The 16,843-nt window shown below is 29.8% G+C and overlaps 2 protein-coding genes across 10 annotated transcripts in view; one reads left to right on the top strand and one right to left on the bottom strand.

Moving 5' to 3' along the window:
- Positions 1-16,843, top strand: part of LOC130676748 (glutamate receptor ionotropic, kainate 2-like) — a 277,423-nt gene that overhangs the window by 88,211 nt on the left and 172,369 nt on the right. For all 7 annotated transcript variants that reach the window (XM_057483233.1, XM_057483230.1, XM_057483228.1 and 4 more), the window contains exon 3: positions 7,778-7,939. In XM_057483233.1, the coding sequence (XP_057339216.1) occupies positions 7,778-7,939 (162 nt within the window). The remainder of the gene's footprint in view (positions 1-7,777; positions 7,940-16,843) is intronic.
- LOC130676749 (uncharacterized) lies at positions 11,452-13,883 on the bottom strand. Of its 3 annotated transcripts, none has more exons than XR_008991474.1 (3): positions 12,333-13,883; positions 12,040-12,232; positions 11,452-11,675 (listed from the first exon to the last, which is right to left on the bottom strand). XR_008991474.1 is itself a non-coding variant. In XM_057483234.1 (2 exons), the coding sequence occupies exons 1-2, from the start codon at positions 13,788-13,790 to the stop codon at positions 11,672-11,674; spliced, it is 1,755 nt and encodes a 584-aa protein (XP_057339217.1). In that variant the 5' UTR covers positions 13,791-13,883; the 3' UTR covers positions 11,452-11,671. The 3 variants fall into 3 exon arrangements, 1 of the variants encoding a protein (XP_057339217.1); XR_008991475.1 differs by having other exon boundaries at positions 12,040-12,196; XM_057483234.1 differs by having other exon boundaries at positions 12,040-13,883.

Below are 16,843 nucleotides of genomic sequence, written 5' to 3'. Positions count from 1 at the left end.
CAAATTTTATTTAATTCACACTGTTTTTTAATATTTTTTAAAACAACGACGCGTACAGGTTAACAGAAAAAAATAAACAGACACACACACTAGTAAAGGTACAGTGTCGGTGTGACCAATGTTTATGACTTAGTTGTAGGTGGCGCGATTTCGAGTTTTTACTCGATATCACTGGCCAGTTACTGGTTTATATCGAGTAAAAACTCGATTATTTCTACTAGGGTAATAAAAGTATAGTTCAGGAATACGACGTTAACTTATTAAATTGTACTGGAATTTTTTTCCCGCTTATAAAAATAAAAGAAAACTTGCAATAAACGATTACACAGCAACGCTGGATTTGATATCACCAAAGTTCATCGGCTGTACAACACTACTTGGAGTAGCTTATAAAATTGTTGAATAGGCATATTTTAAGAAAGTGTCTAGTGATAAGTGATATGATAACATTCTTTGAATATCACTCATCATCATTAATCTATTGAGGACACACACAATATCTATATTATTAATTCCATCACGTCGTCAAAATTGAACGAGTAAGTTTTCAAGCTTCTGCAGCTAAACTTTATACTATCAAGCTTCGAGTTGACGAAACAGTTTCTTAAATGTGTTGAGAAACTTCATGAATTGATAATTCAATGAAAAATCTTATGCGCTCAAGCATGTTCCTGTCAGTAGATACAAAACAAACAAGATAACGATGTGTCTTATTTAATTTTTGAGGTGGGCTAGGGAACGGTGGAAATGAGCCCTTGTGAACTTCCTCAGAGTTTTTTTTAAATCTGTATTTTAACAATTAAAAGTCAGTTCTGAGTTACGGAATAGCCACTGCTATAAATTGTTATTTTGGGGGGGGGGGGGGGGAGTTTAAATCAATAACCAATATAACGTAGAAAATATTATAAGATACTGAGACTACAGAAAGTGACTCAATGTACGAGACAAAGGACTGATCCCTCCTCGAATAATTTTGAAAAACACTACCCGGAAATTTTTTACATAGCTCATTTTTTTTCACTCTTGCTTTTGCCTATGGTCATAATAATAATAGTAAAGAAAATAGTAAATAATTTGTACATTTATTTTTTGCAACTGTATGAATTAGATTCCGTAGCAAATTGTCCAGCAGATAAAGCCGAATACATGACAAAGAATTTTATCAGCATAAAATTCCGAGATGAAATATCCGGAAATTTACATTATAAAAGCAAATTGCTTTGTTATCTATACTTGTGTAGATTATAACTGTAATTGTTGAGAATTACTTTATGCAGCATAAAAAGTAAATAAAAATCCTGAAATACATAACAAATATAGTAAAAAAAAGTAGGGGAAAGTGGGATCAATTGAACCGAAAATACTTTAACATTTTTTTTGTAGATGAATAAAAGCAAAATGATAACTTTTTTTTTACGAAATTATACTTTATTATATAGACTATCATGTCTCATAAGCACATAACTTAACAAATTATGAAAATTTTTATTAAATACGAAATTGCACAACTGCATCAAATGGTTCAATCGTCCTCTTTGCGGGGAGCAATTGAACCACTGGTCGGGGACAATTGAACCAAGAGTATTAGAACCACAAACGAATGACTTTAATGAATAATTTACTATTCATTACAGCTTAAAACTGAAATTACAATACTTCTAATAATATTGATTATTTTATATAACATTATATGTAATAACAATCACTTACAACTTCTGTCAATATAATTATTTTTTTTCTTGGTTAGTTTAGCTTTTTTTCACATTCAGTCAAGATGCGCGCGCATGTCTGATGCTCACAGTGTGATTCGTGTGGTTCAACCGTCCCCGAGAGTACTGGTTCAATTGACCCCATATGATTTTATTTAAATAATTAGTTTAAAAAAAAATATTCAAGAACTATTTTACTAGATGTAAAGTTAGAAATTTATGACTAATATATGAAAGAAGGTATTACAAAAAAAATTTTAAGATTACATTTGAAAATTAAAAACTTATTAAACAATTTGTCAAGAGCTGAAAAAAAAGTTCAGATGCCTAAACACACAAAAACTTGAATTTTTTAAAATGAAATTATCATATTGGTTCCAAATTTTGGTCAGACTAAGGTTTAGTCTATTAAAATATAATTCCAAGAGGACGACTCATTTTTCTATTTTTTCCAATTTTTTAAACTTACCGGTTCAATTGATCCCCCTCTCCCCTATCAATAAACTATTTTGAAATATTTTTTTACCTCTAAGATGTCACTCTAAATTTGCATAAAATTTTTTAATATACATTACAAAATTATGAAAATTAATATAAAATGATCGTTACTAAGTTCTGAAGAAACATTTTTTTTTTTGTTAATAGACGCTACTTTTTTTTCTTTACCCTATAAAATAGCGTATTCCTATGAATAGCTTTTGCCTGTAGTTTTTTGTTCATGTTCTTGATGATATACTAATCTTAGCAAGTTGTTGTGGCAAAGAAAAATTTAAAAACCATCACGTCGCATTGCCACTGGCTATGTGTCACCTGACAAGTAATAAAAAAAAATATTTCTCGTGCTTTATAGCCCTCGACGAACGAAATGAATCTTAAGGTTGAAATTAAAAATTGCATATTAAATGTACTGTTTGTGAATGTAAATTTAAATTTTTCTATATTCTCGAAACAATATTCAAAGTCACGGGATCTATTATTTACCCTAAAGCTGAATTTTCTTTGAGGCTACTGCATAACTATTAAAAATTCTCCGATGATTATAATAGTGAGATTCAAAACAGTGCGAAAGCTGTGTCGGATCAAAAATAGTTATTTTTTTCTCAGATCTTAAGATAACTTTTATACTGTGACATTTTTAGATACTTTTCGTAACACGTTTATTGGCAAGCCTCCAGTATCAGAAATGCTCATTGTAAACTGCTGACTAACGATGATGCTATCCCTTGTACCTCAGAGCATTATAACGAAGCACTTTATATCGAGCCTCAACCGATCAAAAGCACCTATCAGCAATTAGTAAATGAGTGCTCCCAGTACCTGCACTTGACACCAAAGCGAACTGGAGATAAGACCCAGCAAGATACTCGCTACAAGTACTTATTTATCAAAGATATTCTACAACTTTTAGAAGCTTACGAAAAATTTTAAATGCAAGGGATATTTTTTTATTATACTGAATATTTCGGAGTAACAGATTTGAATTACTCTTCAAAAATGAATCAGTGAAATTCACTGCAAATCAGTGAATAGTCACTATTTCTACAGCTATAAGTATATAAGTAATTCGACCAGTGGTCGACTCCCGGGAAAAAAAATTTAGATCTATTCAAATCAAACTAGGTTTGATGTTTCAGATCTGTACATATCTGCATTTTGGCCACATCTGTTTAGATCAAATTAAATCTACTCTGATCAGAATATATCTGCTCAGATCTATAAACAGATCAAGGTCAATAAAAAACACTCTTAGATCTGCTCCGATCAAATTTGATCTAATTCGCTAGATCTACATCGATCTGTTTTTTATCTCTATCCTAATAAAAATTGATATGTCTGATTAAAAATATATTAAATATATCACAATAATATAAAATATATAGGATTGAAGCCATTTATTTCAATTACGATAGACTTTTTAGAATTATCAATATTTAGGTGAATGTGTCAAAATTCAGCTAGTTAATCTTATAATTGTAATATAACGTAAAGAAATATTTCTTTATAATCTGTACAGATCTAATCTGATCAGAGCCGATCTGAACTTTTTTTCCGAGAAAAAGTTATATCAGCTCAGATCTGGTTTGATCCGTACAGATCTAATTAGATCTATTTATTTTTACTTCATAAATTGATCGCTTACTCAATGTTGACCTATTTTGATCTGACTAGATCTAGGTTGATCTAACTTGATCTGACTTGATAAGATTTGATCAGGGTAGATCTGGACTATTTTTCCCCAAAGAAAAATGTCATATCTGATCAGATGTAGTTTGATCTGAACAGATCAAATCAGATCTACTCTGATCTGGGTTCAGTATAAATTATAATCAAATTTGATCTGAGCTGATCTAATTTGATCAGAACAGATCTAAATTTTTTTTCCCAGGCTGCTACGCAGGACAGTATTGCACTTAACATAATATAAAAAAAATATCTATGTGTCTAATAGAAATTTAAGAATTCCTCTAATGACAGCAGCAGCTACTGTTTTCACAACAATAAGTACTGTTTCGAACTATAGTACGTAATGTTACGCACATTACAGGGAAAGTAGTAATGATTACCCCACAAATGCTAATCGTTTACCTTTCGGAAAGTAATTGTCACTTTTTCTGTTCCTACAGAGTCATAAGTAGTGTTTACTCTACTGGTACGACTACTGTCTAGCGCAGTGACCAGTCATGTCATAAACCACATTCACAAATGCACGGTGGGTGCATGTCTCGTGAGTGAACATTCTACGCTAAGACATGTGTAGCACGATCGTAAGTGTGTTTAGGACACTACTGATTTCTGCGCTAAGGCATTTATTTATTTATTCATTTATTTGACCGTGGAACTATGTCCCCTAACGACCATAAGAAGATAGATAACATTACAAAAATTACTAGGTGTACAATTAAAATGTATGTCTTTATGAATATTCTGTTAAAAATAGTCTTTATCATTCCATTATTGTCAATAATTAAACTGTAGTTAGATTTACTTGAGCGAAATTTGGTAGTGAGAGATTACGTTCACAATGGAAACAAAACATTAGCTTTACAGGAGTAAAGCCCGCATTACCTACGTCCTGTAATAAAATAAAGAGACATGTACAAAAAATAGCGGTTACGTTGAAAAGGGTTAACGATTAACATTAGTAGAGTAACTATTACTATTTTTACATTCCTCGGCTTAACAGTACTCACTACAGTTAAGGACTTGCCTCAAGAATAGTTTTTTCGTTCCAAGAAATTTTGTGGGTCGAAAATTTTTATTGTTATCTTTTATGGCTAGTCTATTAGATCTTCTGATTTCAGGATCGTTCTTTTTAAATAACTTCCGTATGAATTTAGGTTCACCTGTGTTAAGCACTTTGTAGAACTAACGTCACGAAATATAATTGACATGATGTGATACTCAACCAATTCAATGAATATCGATGGGTAGTTATATGATCGTCACGTCTAAGATCAAATACAGTCAAGTCGTGTTATGAGCCCGCTTGTTATAAGTCCGTCGACATATTTCTATTGAAAACATCCCCTATCTATGACTATGAGAACAATCATGTACACACCCACGCTTGTAAAGTAGGGGATGTGTGAGATACGGCGGTCGACTGCTGAGTAGAAGTGGGGATACAGGGATTCTTATAATTGTGTTTCCCTACACCTCTGTAAGCTCGTTCATAACGCGACTAGACTGTATTAACAAGTTAATGTAATTTTGGATCCTGTTTTTTTAAATTCAAAAATCCCACTATCAGTGTCTCAACAGTTTCCAGAATTATTATTTCAGTCTAAAAGCCTACTATGAGTGTCTCAACAGTTTCCAAAATTTTTGTTTTAGTCTTAAGTCCGACTATTAATGTGCCAACTTTGAGAAAAAAAATTTTTTTTCAACATAAAAATTGTTTTTTTTTTTAACTTTTATTTGATTCATGCAAAAACACACTGAATAAGCGCAAAAGAATTTGAAACATTCTTATTACGATATTATAGGAAGAAATATCATGCGTCCAGTTAAGGTGCAGTGTCCAAAGCAGGTGCATGTGCCTTATATGGATTTATTATGATTTATGATGTTGTTTGATTGTCCTTTTATATGAGTTTTCAAAGATTTGAAAACTGCTACAGCCATCAGATCAGAATCTAAAAATACCACGTGTTAATAGAAAAACCTACAGCAGACTTTCTAAAGATCTACCACGTATTCGTTGTTCGTGGATCTACAAGAGATTTTCCGAAAGTCTCTGTTGTACTTTTCATTATTCGAGAATATTGTCTCCCCAGGTAGACTAACCGTAGATCTGTCATAGATCCGTGAACGAAAGATATGCAGTAGATCTTTGATAAGTCTGCTGTAGATTGTTTTATTTTTACCCGGGTAAGCATTAATGAGAACTACAGAGCAATAATTAATGATTGGTAGAACAGTAGTTGCCCGCATGAAAAAAACTTATACTCTGAAATTAAATGAGATAATATAATATTTATTATATTATGGTATAATTTAGAATATAAATAATTATATATTTAAAAATAACTACTTTTTTGCCGTTTTCAATATAAAATTTTATATTTTAAAAGTATATCAATATAATATATAATTTTATATTTTGGCATATATTATCATTATAAAAACTCCATATGATATTAGATTATATAAAAAAAATATATGTCATTATATAGTATCAATTTATAGGTTTATATATATTATGATTTTATAATTCAAATTATATTATTAACAGTATAATATAATATTTAATGCTCGTATATAAGCTTGTATATATTAAAAGATATACATGACACTTTTGTGCTTCGAAAAATTTTCAGTTCCATGAATGCTCTTTCGGTATCCTCTAAAACTTATTTTATTTTGAGTAATTATTTTTTTATATTAAAAATTAATCATATAAATGAAAATTTATAGTCATAACGACTCTCTCTACAAATTTCCTTTCAAGTTCGATCTACATACTTAATTTACTCGAATAAAATATATTCTCATTGATACTCACAATCATCGTAAAACTGAAAGTCTTTATTTTTCATATTTTATTTTATATTTTTAGATATATAATGTATTATATAATACAATATACAATTCAATATCTTGAGATTCTCCAACGTCAATTATATAAAAAAATATATTTAACAATATAATATTTAATATATAAAAAAATATATTCTATTATATATCATTCCAATATATGTAAATTTATAATGAATTTTATAAGTTAAAAATTATATTTTATAATTATATTACATGTTATAAAAATATTTATATATTTTTTTATAATTTAAATTATAAATCAAAGTATAACTTTGAATTTATATAAATATTATATTTTATTATACATACATTTTTGCCGTTTTATAAAATTATATATTTACGGTATATTTTTTTATATATAATCAAAATATATGTTATTTTCATGCGGGTGTGACCAAGGGTTTGCGAGTCGTTGTCGAAAAAATATTTCGCTGATGTTTGACAGACGGAGTTACGATGTCTTTCGCAGAGTAAATAATTTTTCGATCCAAATGTTTATTTGCTTCAATCAAGTAAGAAATTTTGCTTAGCTCAAAAAACGAATTTCGAAGACATTTTGTTTCTTGGTTCCTGTTATCTTTTCTTGCGAATTGTAGTCTTCAATAACTGACTTTTTGACAATTTGGCTCTGTTATTTACAATATTTAAATTAAATTTTAAAAGAAACTTCATTCCGCAAATGATAAACTCAAAAAATGCATACTTAAAATAAAAATGAGAACACACGTCACCAAAAATACTAATAACTTTTGGAAAATGGGCCTTTAAGGGCATATGGGTAACTTCAAGTCGCTGGTGTTTCGAAACACATTGAAATTATCTAACGCAATTCAGCGACTAAACTCTTAAGCTTTAAAGTTTTCTAAGAGAACGAGTAATGAGAGCTATTACGGCGGCCACACTTTAAAGTTATTGCCGTAAGAAAGTTCATGTACTCCTTATACAACCCAGCTTGCCGACAGAGGATTAAATATTGAGCTGATTACAAAATTTTAAATAATGAGAAAAATTTTTATAATAATTTACAGGTGCAATCTTTACTCATGACCAAAAGGACAGCAGCACAGAGCTAGCCTTCAAGTATGCCGTTTACAAAATCAACAAAGAGAAAATTATTCTGCCAAAAACGAATCTGGTGTACGACATTCAGTATGTACCCAAAGATGACTCTTTCCATGCATCAAAAAAGGGTAAGTATAATAAGGGTTATTTTAATTGTATTGCATTCAAATTAAGATGTACTGTTTCGACTTAAGCATACAACCCACATGTGCCGATATAATTAACGTATTTCAGTATACCCGGGTCAAAAAATTAGATCTGTTTTTAAATAAATGATAAATTCAAATATTTTTTCTTGAATTCAAGTTTATAAATCGTATTTATTTTATATAAGAATTTAATCTGTTTTCGCCCGTACTATTCCTTATCCAGGCCAATATCAGACTTATTTTGATATGATATTTAGTCTGTTTTAAATAACGTTTAGACTAAAAACAGACTTTTTTATTATAATTCATGGTCTGTATTCAATTGTTTTTAAGGACAAAAACAGACTTTATTTACTATAATTTTTAATCTGTTTTGAATCGCTTTTAGATCAAAAACAGGACTTTTTACAAATATAAGTAATATAATATAGATTCACAAATTTATTTCAATTTTTTTGATATTTGAAACATGCTAATGCGCTTCCGTAATTAGATGTCACAAGAATTTTGATGGTTTCTAATGCCAAAATATTTTCGATTTTATCCAGTAAGTAAGAAAAATTTCTTGACATTTTAAGAGTTATTTTATTACTTTTATTTAATACTATAAATATTCAGTCAAGACAACTAAAACAAAAAGCTGTCAAATTTTCATTAACTGTCGACATTTTTAAACAAAAGACACTAAATAAATAGTAAACAAAACATAATCAATTTTGTAACTCAATATATTTTTTATAAATATTGCCCATAAATAAAAATATTATAAATCCATGATTTAATCTAGTTTAGTCCTTGCAAATTTTCAGAACTAAAATTTTTTAAAGTTCAAGAATTAATCTATTTTAATCTGCCCGTAACGCAATTGTTTTTTTAAATAAAAACAGATCCAAAACAGCTTAAAATTTTTATAAAAGATCAAAAACAGATCAAATGATCCAATTAGACTAAAATCAGATCAAATTTTTCGACCCGGGTACTATGTGGGAAGTAACCCGAAATCATTAATGGATCCAGCGGCTTTTACTTTTGGCACGAGTGAATAATTACTATTTCATAAGCAGAAGATGCAAACGCTTAGTAATTTTGAATTTATGGTAGCACATTTTACTTATAGTATAATAATATTTTACTTTTGTCAAAAGTAAAAGCTCGGATTCCTTAAGTGGTTTCAGATTGCTTTCCACATAGTAATTTCTGCATACTTTTTTCCGTGTGGTGTTCGACTGAGACTTCTTAAAGTTTTTCACTGAATCTTGAAATTGAAAAGCTGCTTCGAATATTGCATCAAAGATCCAACTCAGTTGATCCGTTCAAAAGCTATAGAATATTTACATACATACATTCAGACATCCTTTTGACAATAGTCAGTATAGTTTCCTAGGACCTTCATACGTCGAAATTTGTTCAAAAATCGTACCGAAACCAATAACTTCCTTGTTTTTTGAAAAGTGTTAATTATCTTAGCGGGAAATTTAAAAATTTGAGCCGATTAATTACGTCTTCCAAGAGTCATTCCATTAATGAAAATTCACACGTAACAATTGACAGCAATGGTTTATTGGATTAACATGATTTATATGAAATCAATGGAGTAACAAATCGACTCAATATTGGGTTTAAGTTGTTCGGTATTAATTTATTGGTATTAATATCTAGTATCTAATTTAACCGAATCCAGTGCAATAAAAAGAGTTTAGAAATATTTTTGCGTGAAGTAAATAGTGAGAAAAAAACAGTGTTAGTAAACCACCCTGAGCGCTTTCGTGCTTGCGCTGTGCACACAAAAAAAATCTTAAACGTGATATTTTTTTATTGAGTATTACAATTGTAGCATCTCTAATTTATAGATATGGAGGAAGAAAAAACGTTGCCGCAATATAATCTTGATAAATTACTGTAGCAATACATTCATTTTAATTTTTTATTTTGTTTTTCAAACAGTAATAATTCTTAAAGTAAACATGAATTTCGCACTTACTTTATTATAATCCTGATCTCTTGCTCAGGGTATTTGAGAAAGCCCATGGGTAAGAGGCGTTACCTCAAGGAAAATTTATCGATGTACCGTATAATCTACCTGGATAACAGGGTACTAGCTGCGGCTACGCAATAGCTTTGCCACGTTCGTCTTCAGTTATGCATCCCTTGTAGTATATAACTATGTACTTGGATATCAAGTATTTATAAGCCATTAATATCCACTCCATTTAATGAAGAACATAATAAACCACTATAAAAAATAAAACTAATCTACCATTATTCATTTCATATTTATCAGTCATTTTTAAACTTGAACGAATTCCTTCTGTATATACTTAGAAAAAAAAAATTAACAAATTCTCAACTTGAAAATCTATATCTAATATATAAGTCTGTCGGAAATGGAAATATTACAGTATTAGAGTGATTTTAATGATAGTAGAAAAAAAAGTTTGTGAAAAGATGAGCTGAAACACTGTTTAGTTTTCGAACTTCCCGCTAAGAAATTTGAAAATTTTCAAAAAAAGAGAAGTTATTGGTTTTGGTCAGATTTTCGAAAACCGAAAATTGAACAAATTGCGAAGTTTTAAGGTCTTAGGAAACTATCCTGACTATTTTCAAGAAGATGTCCGAATGTATGTACGGGAGAGTAGGGTCAATTGAACCAAAAATACTTTAACATTTTTTTTTAGATGGAGAAAAGCGAGATGATAACTTTTTTTTTACGAAATTATAATTTATTATATAGACTATCATTTCTCATAAGCACATAACTTAACAAATTATGAAAATTTTTAATAAATACGAAATTGTACAACTGCATCAAATGGTTCAATCGTCCCATTTGCGGGGGCAATTGAACCACTGGTCGGAGACAATTGAACCAAGAGTATTAGAACCACAAACGAATGACTTTAATGAATAATTACTATTCATTACAGCTTAAAACTGAAATTACAATACTTCTAATAATATTGATTAGTTTATATAACATTATATGTAATAACAATCACTTTTACAACTTCTGTCAATATAATTATTTTTTTTCTTGGTTAGTTTAGCTTTTTTTCACATTCAGTCAAGATGCGCGCGCATGTCTGATGCTCACAGTGTGGATCGTGTGATTCAACCGTCCCCGAGAGTACTGGTTCAATTGACCCCATATGATTTTATTGAAATAATTAGTTTAAAAAAAATATTCAAGAACTATTTTACTAGATGTAAAGTTAGAAATTTATGATTAATATATGAAAGAAGGTATTACGAAAAAAATTTTAAGATTACATTTGAAAATTAAAAACTTATTAAACAATTTGTCAAGAGCTGAAAAAAAAGTTCAGATGCCTAAAAACACAAAAACTTGAATTTTTTTAAATTAAATTATCATATTGGTTCCAAATTTTCGGTCAGACTAAGGTTTAGTGCATTAAAATATAATTCCAAGAGGACGACTCATTTTTCTATTTTATTCGATTTTCTAAGCTTACTGGTTTAAGGGGTTAGGGGTACTCAGGGGTATGAAAAAATGATGATTTTCAATAATTTTTTTTTTGTAGTTAATTACTTTATTTGACAAAAATAAAAACATAGCTTTATTAGAACACGTTTCGATTTGACTTCACGAAAATTTCAAAAAAAAAAATTAATAATTCAAAAAGTTATCGCTGTTTTTGTAGAGCCCGTTCCTCCCGAAGTCCTTTGCGGTGATCATCATAAGTCCTTGGAGATTCATCTAAAATCAATCGGACAAGAAAAATTAGTTTTATTAATAGATAATCTTGTGCCTGATCGAAGCTTTTTTTTTTTTTTTCGAAATTAACAAAATGGCGGCCTCAGGAAATTTTTTTCAAATTTTCGAGAAAAAAACCGACAGTTTATTGTTAAAAAAAAATCGAAATTTTGAAAAAAAAAAAAAATCCTTCGATCAGGCACGAGTTTTTAATGTATTTCAAAAGTACAATAAATTTTATTGAAATCTACCGAGCAGTTTTTAAGTTACAGTGATCACCAGTTCAGAAAACATAGTTTTGAGAAAAACGCATTTAAAGTTTTGCTATGGATTTATGTCGAATTATAAGAATTATTTAATAACTTACACTGAGTCATCTATTCCTGGACCATATAATAGCTCTTCAGCCGACATAGCAGCTTCCAAAATATCGATTTGCTGGTGCCTACGTTGCAATCGACCTTCTCGGGTGTTATCATTAGCGCGCTTATCTGCTACTTTGATACGTGCAGCATCCATTCTTTCTGCATACCGATGAGAATTAGGCCCACAATTAAGTCCTAGTGTATTCATCAAGACTAATAATGAATTTATACCCTCATTAAATATACACATAGCAACGTATGCAGCTATTTGTACGATGGTAAAACTAGTATTTACCGTTTTTGGGCATATTTTCCATACTAGTTGGTTAAAGCTTTCATTATTATTCTGATTGAATCCACCTACACATCTTGAAAGTAAATTTTCATTACTAAGATCTTCGTATATAGGCTTGATAGCTTTTAAAACATCAGAAGGTAAAGGAGAATAATCGTGAGAAAAGGTATCAAGCTCTCCTCTTGCTTCAGCGCGCTGGTAAGAGCACCAAGATTCTTCGCCTTTTGGACACATATCATGATTCGGTTTTTCATCACTCGAGCCGTAGTGATAAAAGGTTGCCATTATAGCAGATTTCATATTTTCAATAGAATCACAATGCCGGCGTATTGCTAAACCATAGTACACAGTTAGTTTGTCTATTAATTTTCCTGTGAGCTTACCTCGACCACCAAGACCTTTTTGTTTACTCTTCAGCGTACGTAATCGACTCCCCATCCGCTTTTGGACATGCCCTATACATTCCTTTTTATTTACAGTTGTATTTTCGTAAGGATCTGATTTTATAATTCCTGAATAGGTCTTGGAGTCACCATCACCAATATAGTTGGCATACTTAACTCCATATTTAGTTTCAGAATACGAAAACATTTCGACCATCGCATCCACCTCCATTTTCCCAGAAGACCCTTGATGATTAGCAGAACACACATCTTCATGCGATTGATACCATTCCTCGAACTCAACAGTATTTGTTTTTTTTTTCCAATACTCACATAGCTTACAATATGCACTTTTAATGTTTATGTCAAGAATCTTTCCAGTAAAATAGCCAATTATAGAAGAAACTCCAAATGACGATGTATATCCCCGTTTTTGCCAGGTTCCATCTCCCGATACAGTTAGATGATTTATATCTTCATTTTCAGTTGTTGGCATTGCTTGCTTTTCTTCATTCACAGCTTTCGTCATGAAGGTTTCTGCGACGGCTTTACTACAATTCAAAATCTGTTTCAGTAAAATTGTATGCGTAGATTTATCTAAAAAAGACGGCATGTCCATCAGGCCGCAAAACTTGCACAATCCTTCGTATCCTATTCCTAGTATTCTCATTACAAAAATGAAACGTCTGTTTATTTCATAAGAATGCCCAACGAAAGAACAGGAAGGAATATATTCATTTCCACAGTTATTACATGCAACTACAATTTTGAATCCCAGCCCACGTGTACTTGCTGTTTGAAACACTACATTTCCATCACATTTTTTACATTTTATAAGAGCAGAAATTGCAGTGAATACCTGAATAAAATTTATTATTCGAAATTCAGTACTGCTGTCTTCAGGTACATCATCTTCAGTGTTTTGTTTTAATTTTTTAGAAGATGTACTCTGAATACTTTCATCACGTTCGGCTGTTTTCGGATTAAAAACATTCTTTCTTTTGACTGAACGCGACTTATTAATTTTTTCAGAACTCCGAAGTTCTCTTGAAACCTTTCTAGAATCACGTCCCATGGTTAATAATTTAATTCACTTGAGAAATAATTTATCACAAAACTATCGACTGATCAGTGCAACGACTACAGGTATACTGGCAACCAAAAATTATTTTTCAGTTCTTGTACTACCTACAAATTGTGAATATATGTAGAAGGATATATATATATATATATATATATATATATATATATATATATATATATATATATAATTATAAATACATTAAAATGGGGAGATATTCATGACAATGAAACCCGAAAGGTCGGTTGCTTGCAGCTGTTTCTAGCTACCTGCTCTCGAATGCCACGTAGCACCCGAGCGTCCTTTGGTCATTGTTAAATAACTCGAAAAGAATTTGTCGGATTCACTTCAAATTTTCACACAATATTTTTAAAATATTATACTTTAAGAAAATGCAAAAAAAAAAAAATCGATTTTTTGAAAATTCTGACTACCCCTAACCCCTTAATTGCCCTTTGGTTCAATTGACCCCACTTTCCCCTACATGTGTGTGTAAATATGATAACTTTTGAACGGATGAACTGATTTAGATCGTTGAGATGGCATTCGAAGCGGAGTATTAATTGCTAGGTGCTGAGAGAAACTGAACTTGATCAGTACAGTACGTTTCAAATTATTCCAATTTTTAAATAAAATCCCAAAATTCATGGTTTCAACTAATAACGAAACCGCCATTTTTCCTCACATATAAATATATATGTTTAGTACATCTCAATTCCACGCTTCGTAAGCGTCATTCCTAATTCACTAATCGAGGAGAGTAAATTCACTAATCAAAATATTACATGAGCGTTTGAGGTGTGCGGTATTCGATTTTCCATGGTATTTGCAAATACTTTTTATTAATGTAAAGCTATATATCATTCTGATTGTCTATGATATCTGACACTATTTTTTACCTTAAACACATCGATTTTTTTTCTGGTGAATAAAAGCTTCAAATACATCCGTTTCCTTTATACCACTTTTTCATGCTCAGCTACACAAAAACTTTAGATGACATCCTATGAAAAGTTGTCATTATGTTCAAAAAAAAAAAAAATATCATCATACTAAGTTTAAAATACAGTGAACGAAGTTTTGAATATAGTGAACTCTAACTTAACGTAAAATGTATAAAAGAAGGGCAAAATGGGCTCCCTCAAAAATTTCAATAGTATGCTTTTTTTTCTACATTCCCTTTATTCCCTAAATTTCCTTAAGTTTCTCGCCCCCCCCCCCCCCTCCCCCGCCCATTCCCTAATGCGGCTTAGTATCTAATAATTACACTAATAAGTAAATTTTTAGATACAATAAAATCAAAGGACTGAATACTACGTACCAATTAGAAAAATGTAATATTTTTGATTTAAAAAAAATTTAAGATATAAAAAGTTTGAGAAAAAGATCAAACAGTTGGTTTAAGAGAAACGTGAATTCTGTGTCAAAGGGATCCTAGCTGAAAGTCCGTATTATTGCACCAAAGTAAAGGAGCATCGCGAGTAATTAGATTTCAACTGAACGAAGAGATTTAACGTGTAATTACTTTGATTGAGCAGCATCACGTGGTTTTGAGTCTGCTATACTCCTTCAAGCTCGAAGGGATAGTCTAATATCCTGTGCTCTATTGATTAACAAATTCAGATATTGGGTTTAACAGTTTTCAATAGATTTAATGAATGGAAAACCTTTCAGATCCATTAATCAAGTAAAGTGAGATTTTGTAATAATCAATTTGAAATTTCAAAATTATAATCTCATTTAAAAGGAGATTTTATTTTTTAATAGAAGTGAAACATAAAACTTTTCGTGGCTGTTAGACTAATTTTTTGTAAATGCTTCGAAAATTATGTTGATGATCAATGATCATTATTATAATAAATTATTTGAAATTGGATTAATATGTGAAAGGAAGCATATTTTTTAATAGATTTATTCACCTTTTGATGATAATTTAAAGTCTGTGACAAAAAGTTTTAAAACTTTTGTCAGCAAGACAGTTCATTTCCACCTCAGCGAAGAAATATCTTTGAGATGAGCAAAACCGTGGTCTCTGCAAAAGCATCTTATTTCCGGTGCTACTCAAACAAAGTCGGTCTGATCTTTTCAAGACAAAACTTTAGTTTTTTTTTCTTCTTAACTTCACTTGACATCTTGAATTTCCGATAAAATTTCTATGTTTTTTTTAGTTTCCTTTCAATCTGTTTATAATTTACTCCAAATTGATAAGTTTTCCTTACATGCAGAGAGTATTACAATAAGAATTATTAAATAATTTTGATAACGGTGGAAAACCTCACTATTCTTAAAACCCGCATGAAAAAACTTTAAATGTGAAAACATATATGATAGAATATATGAATATTATAATGTGATATATTGTACAATATATAAAATAATATTTATATTTTTGCCGTATTAATATATGATAATATATTGAAAAAAAATATATTGCTAGAATATATTATCAATACATTTATCAATATATGACTTTTTATGTATGTTTTACATATATATTTTAATATATCTTTTTTATATTGATATATTATATTGAAAGTAGTATATTAATTAATATATAGTATTTTTTATATTTTTTATATATGTTTTCCAATATATTGCAAAATATACGGTTTCCAATATATTGTAAAATATATGGAACTTTTTTTACTTTTCTTAGGTTATTGCCAGTAAATATAAGGTCAATGAAAAGAAGGAGAAAAAATAATAAATTTGACTTTTTTTTGTGGAATTGTGTAGAAATTGAAAAAGTATATTGAAAAAATAAAATTTTCAATATATTGCGAAAAATATAAGTTTTGATATACTGGAAAAATATAATTCCAATATACCGCGAACCATATATATAATCATATAAATTCTTTCATATATAATCAATTATATAGAGACCATATACCACTAATTATATCAGTCAAAATATATGGATATATATATCAAGTTTATTATATTATACTTCTAAATTATATATATACTATCCATATATGATAAGAATATATTGAGCATTATATGAGATAATATATATAGAAAAATACAAAACATTATATACAAGT

Source organism: Microplitis mediator, chromosome 10 (assembly GCF_029852145.1).
Source record: "Microplitis mediator isolate UGA2020A chromosome 10, iyMicMedi2.1, whole genome shotgun sequence".
NCBI classification, from domain to species: Eukaryota; Metazoa; Arthropoda; class Insecta; order Hymenoptera; family Braconidae; genus Microplitis; species Microplitis mediator.
This window is presented reverse-complemented; position numbering and strand designations above follow the sequence as displayed.

What these genes read in the sequence shown, in the direction of transcription:
- LOC130676749 (XM_057483234.1), bottom strand. Translation starts at nt 13,790, where the DNA reads ATGGGACGTGATTCTAGAAAGGTTTCAAGAGAACTTCGGAGTTCTGAA.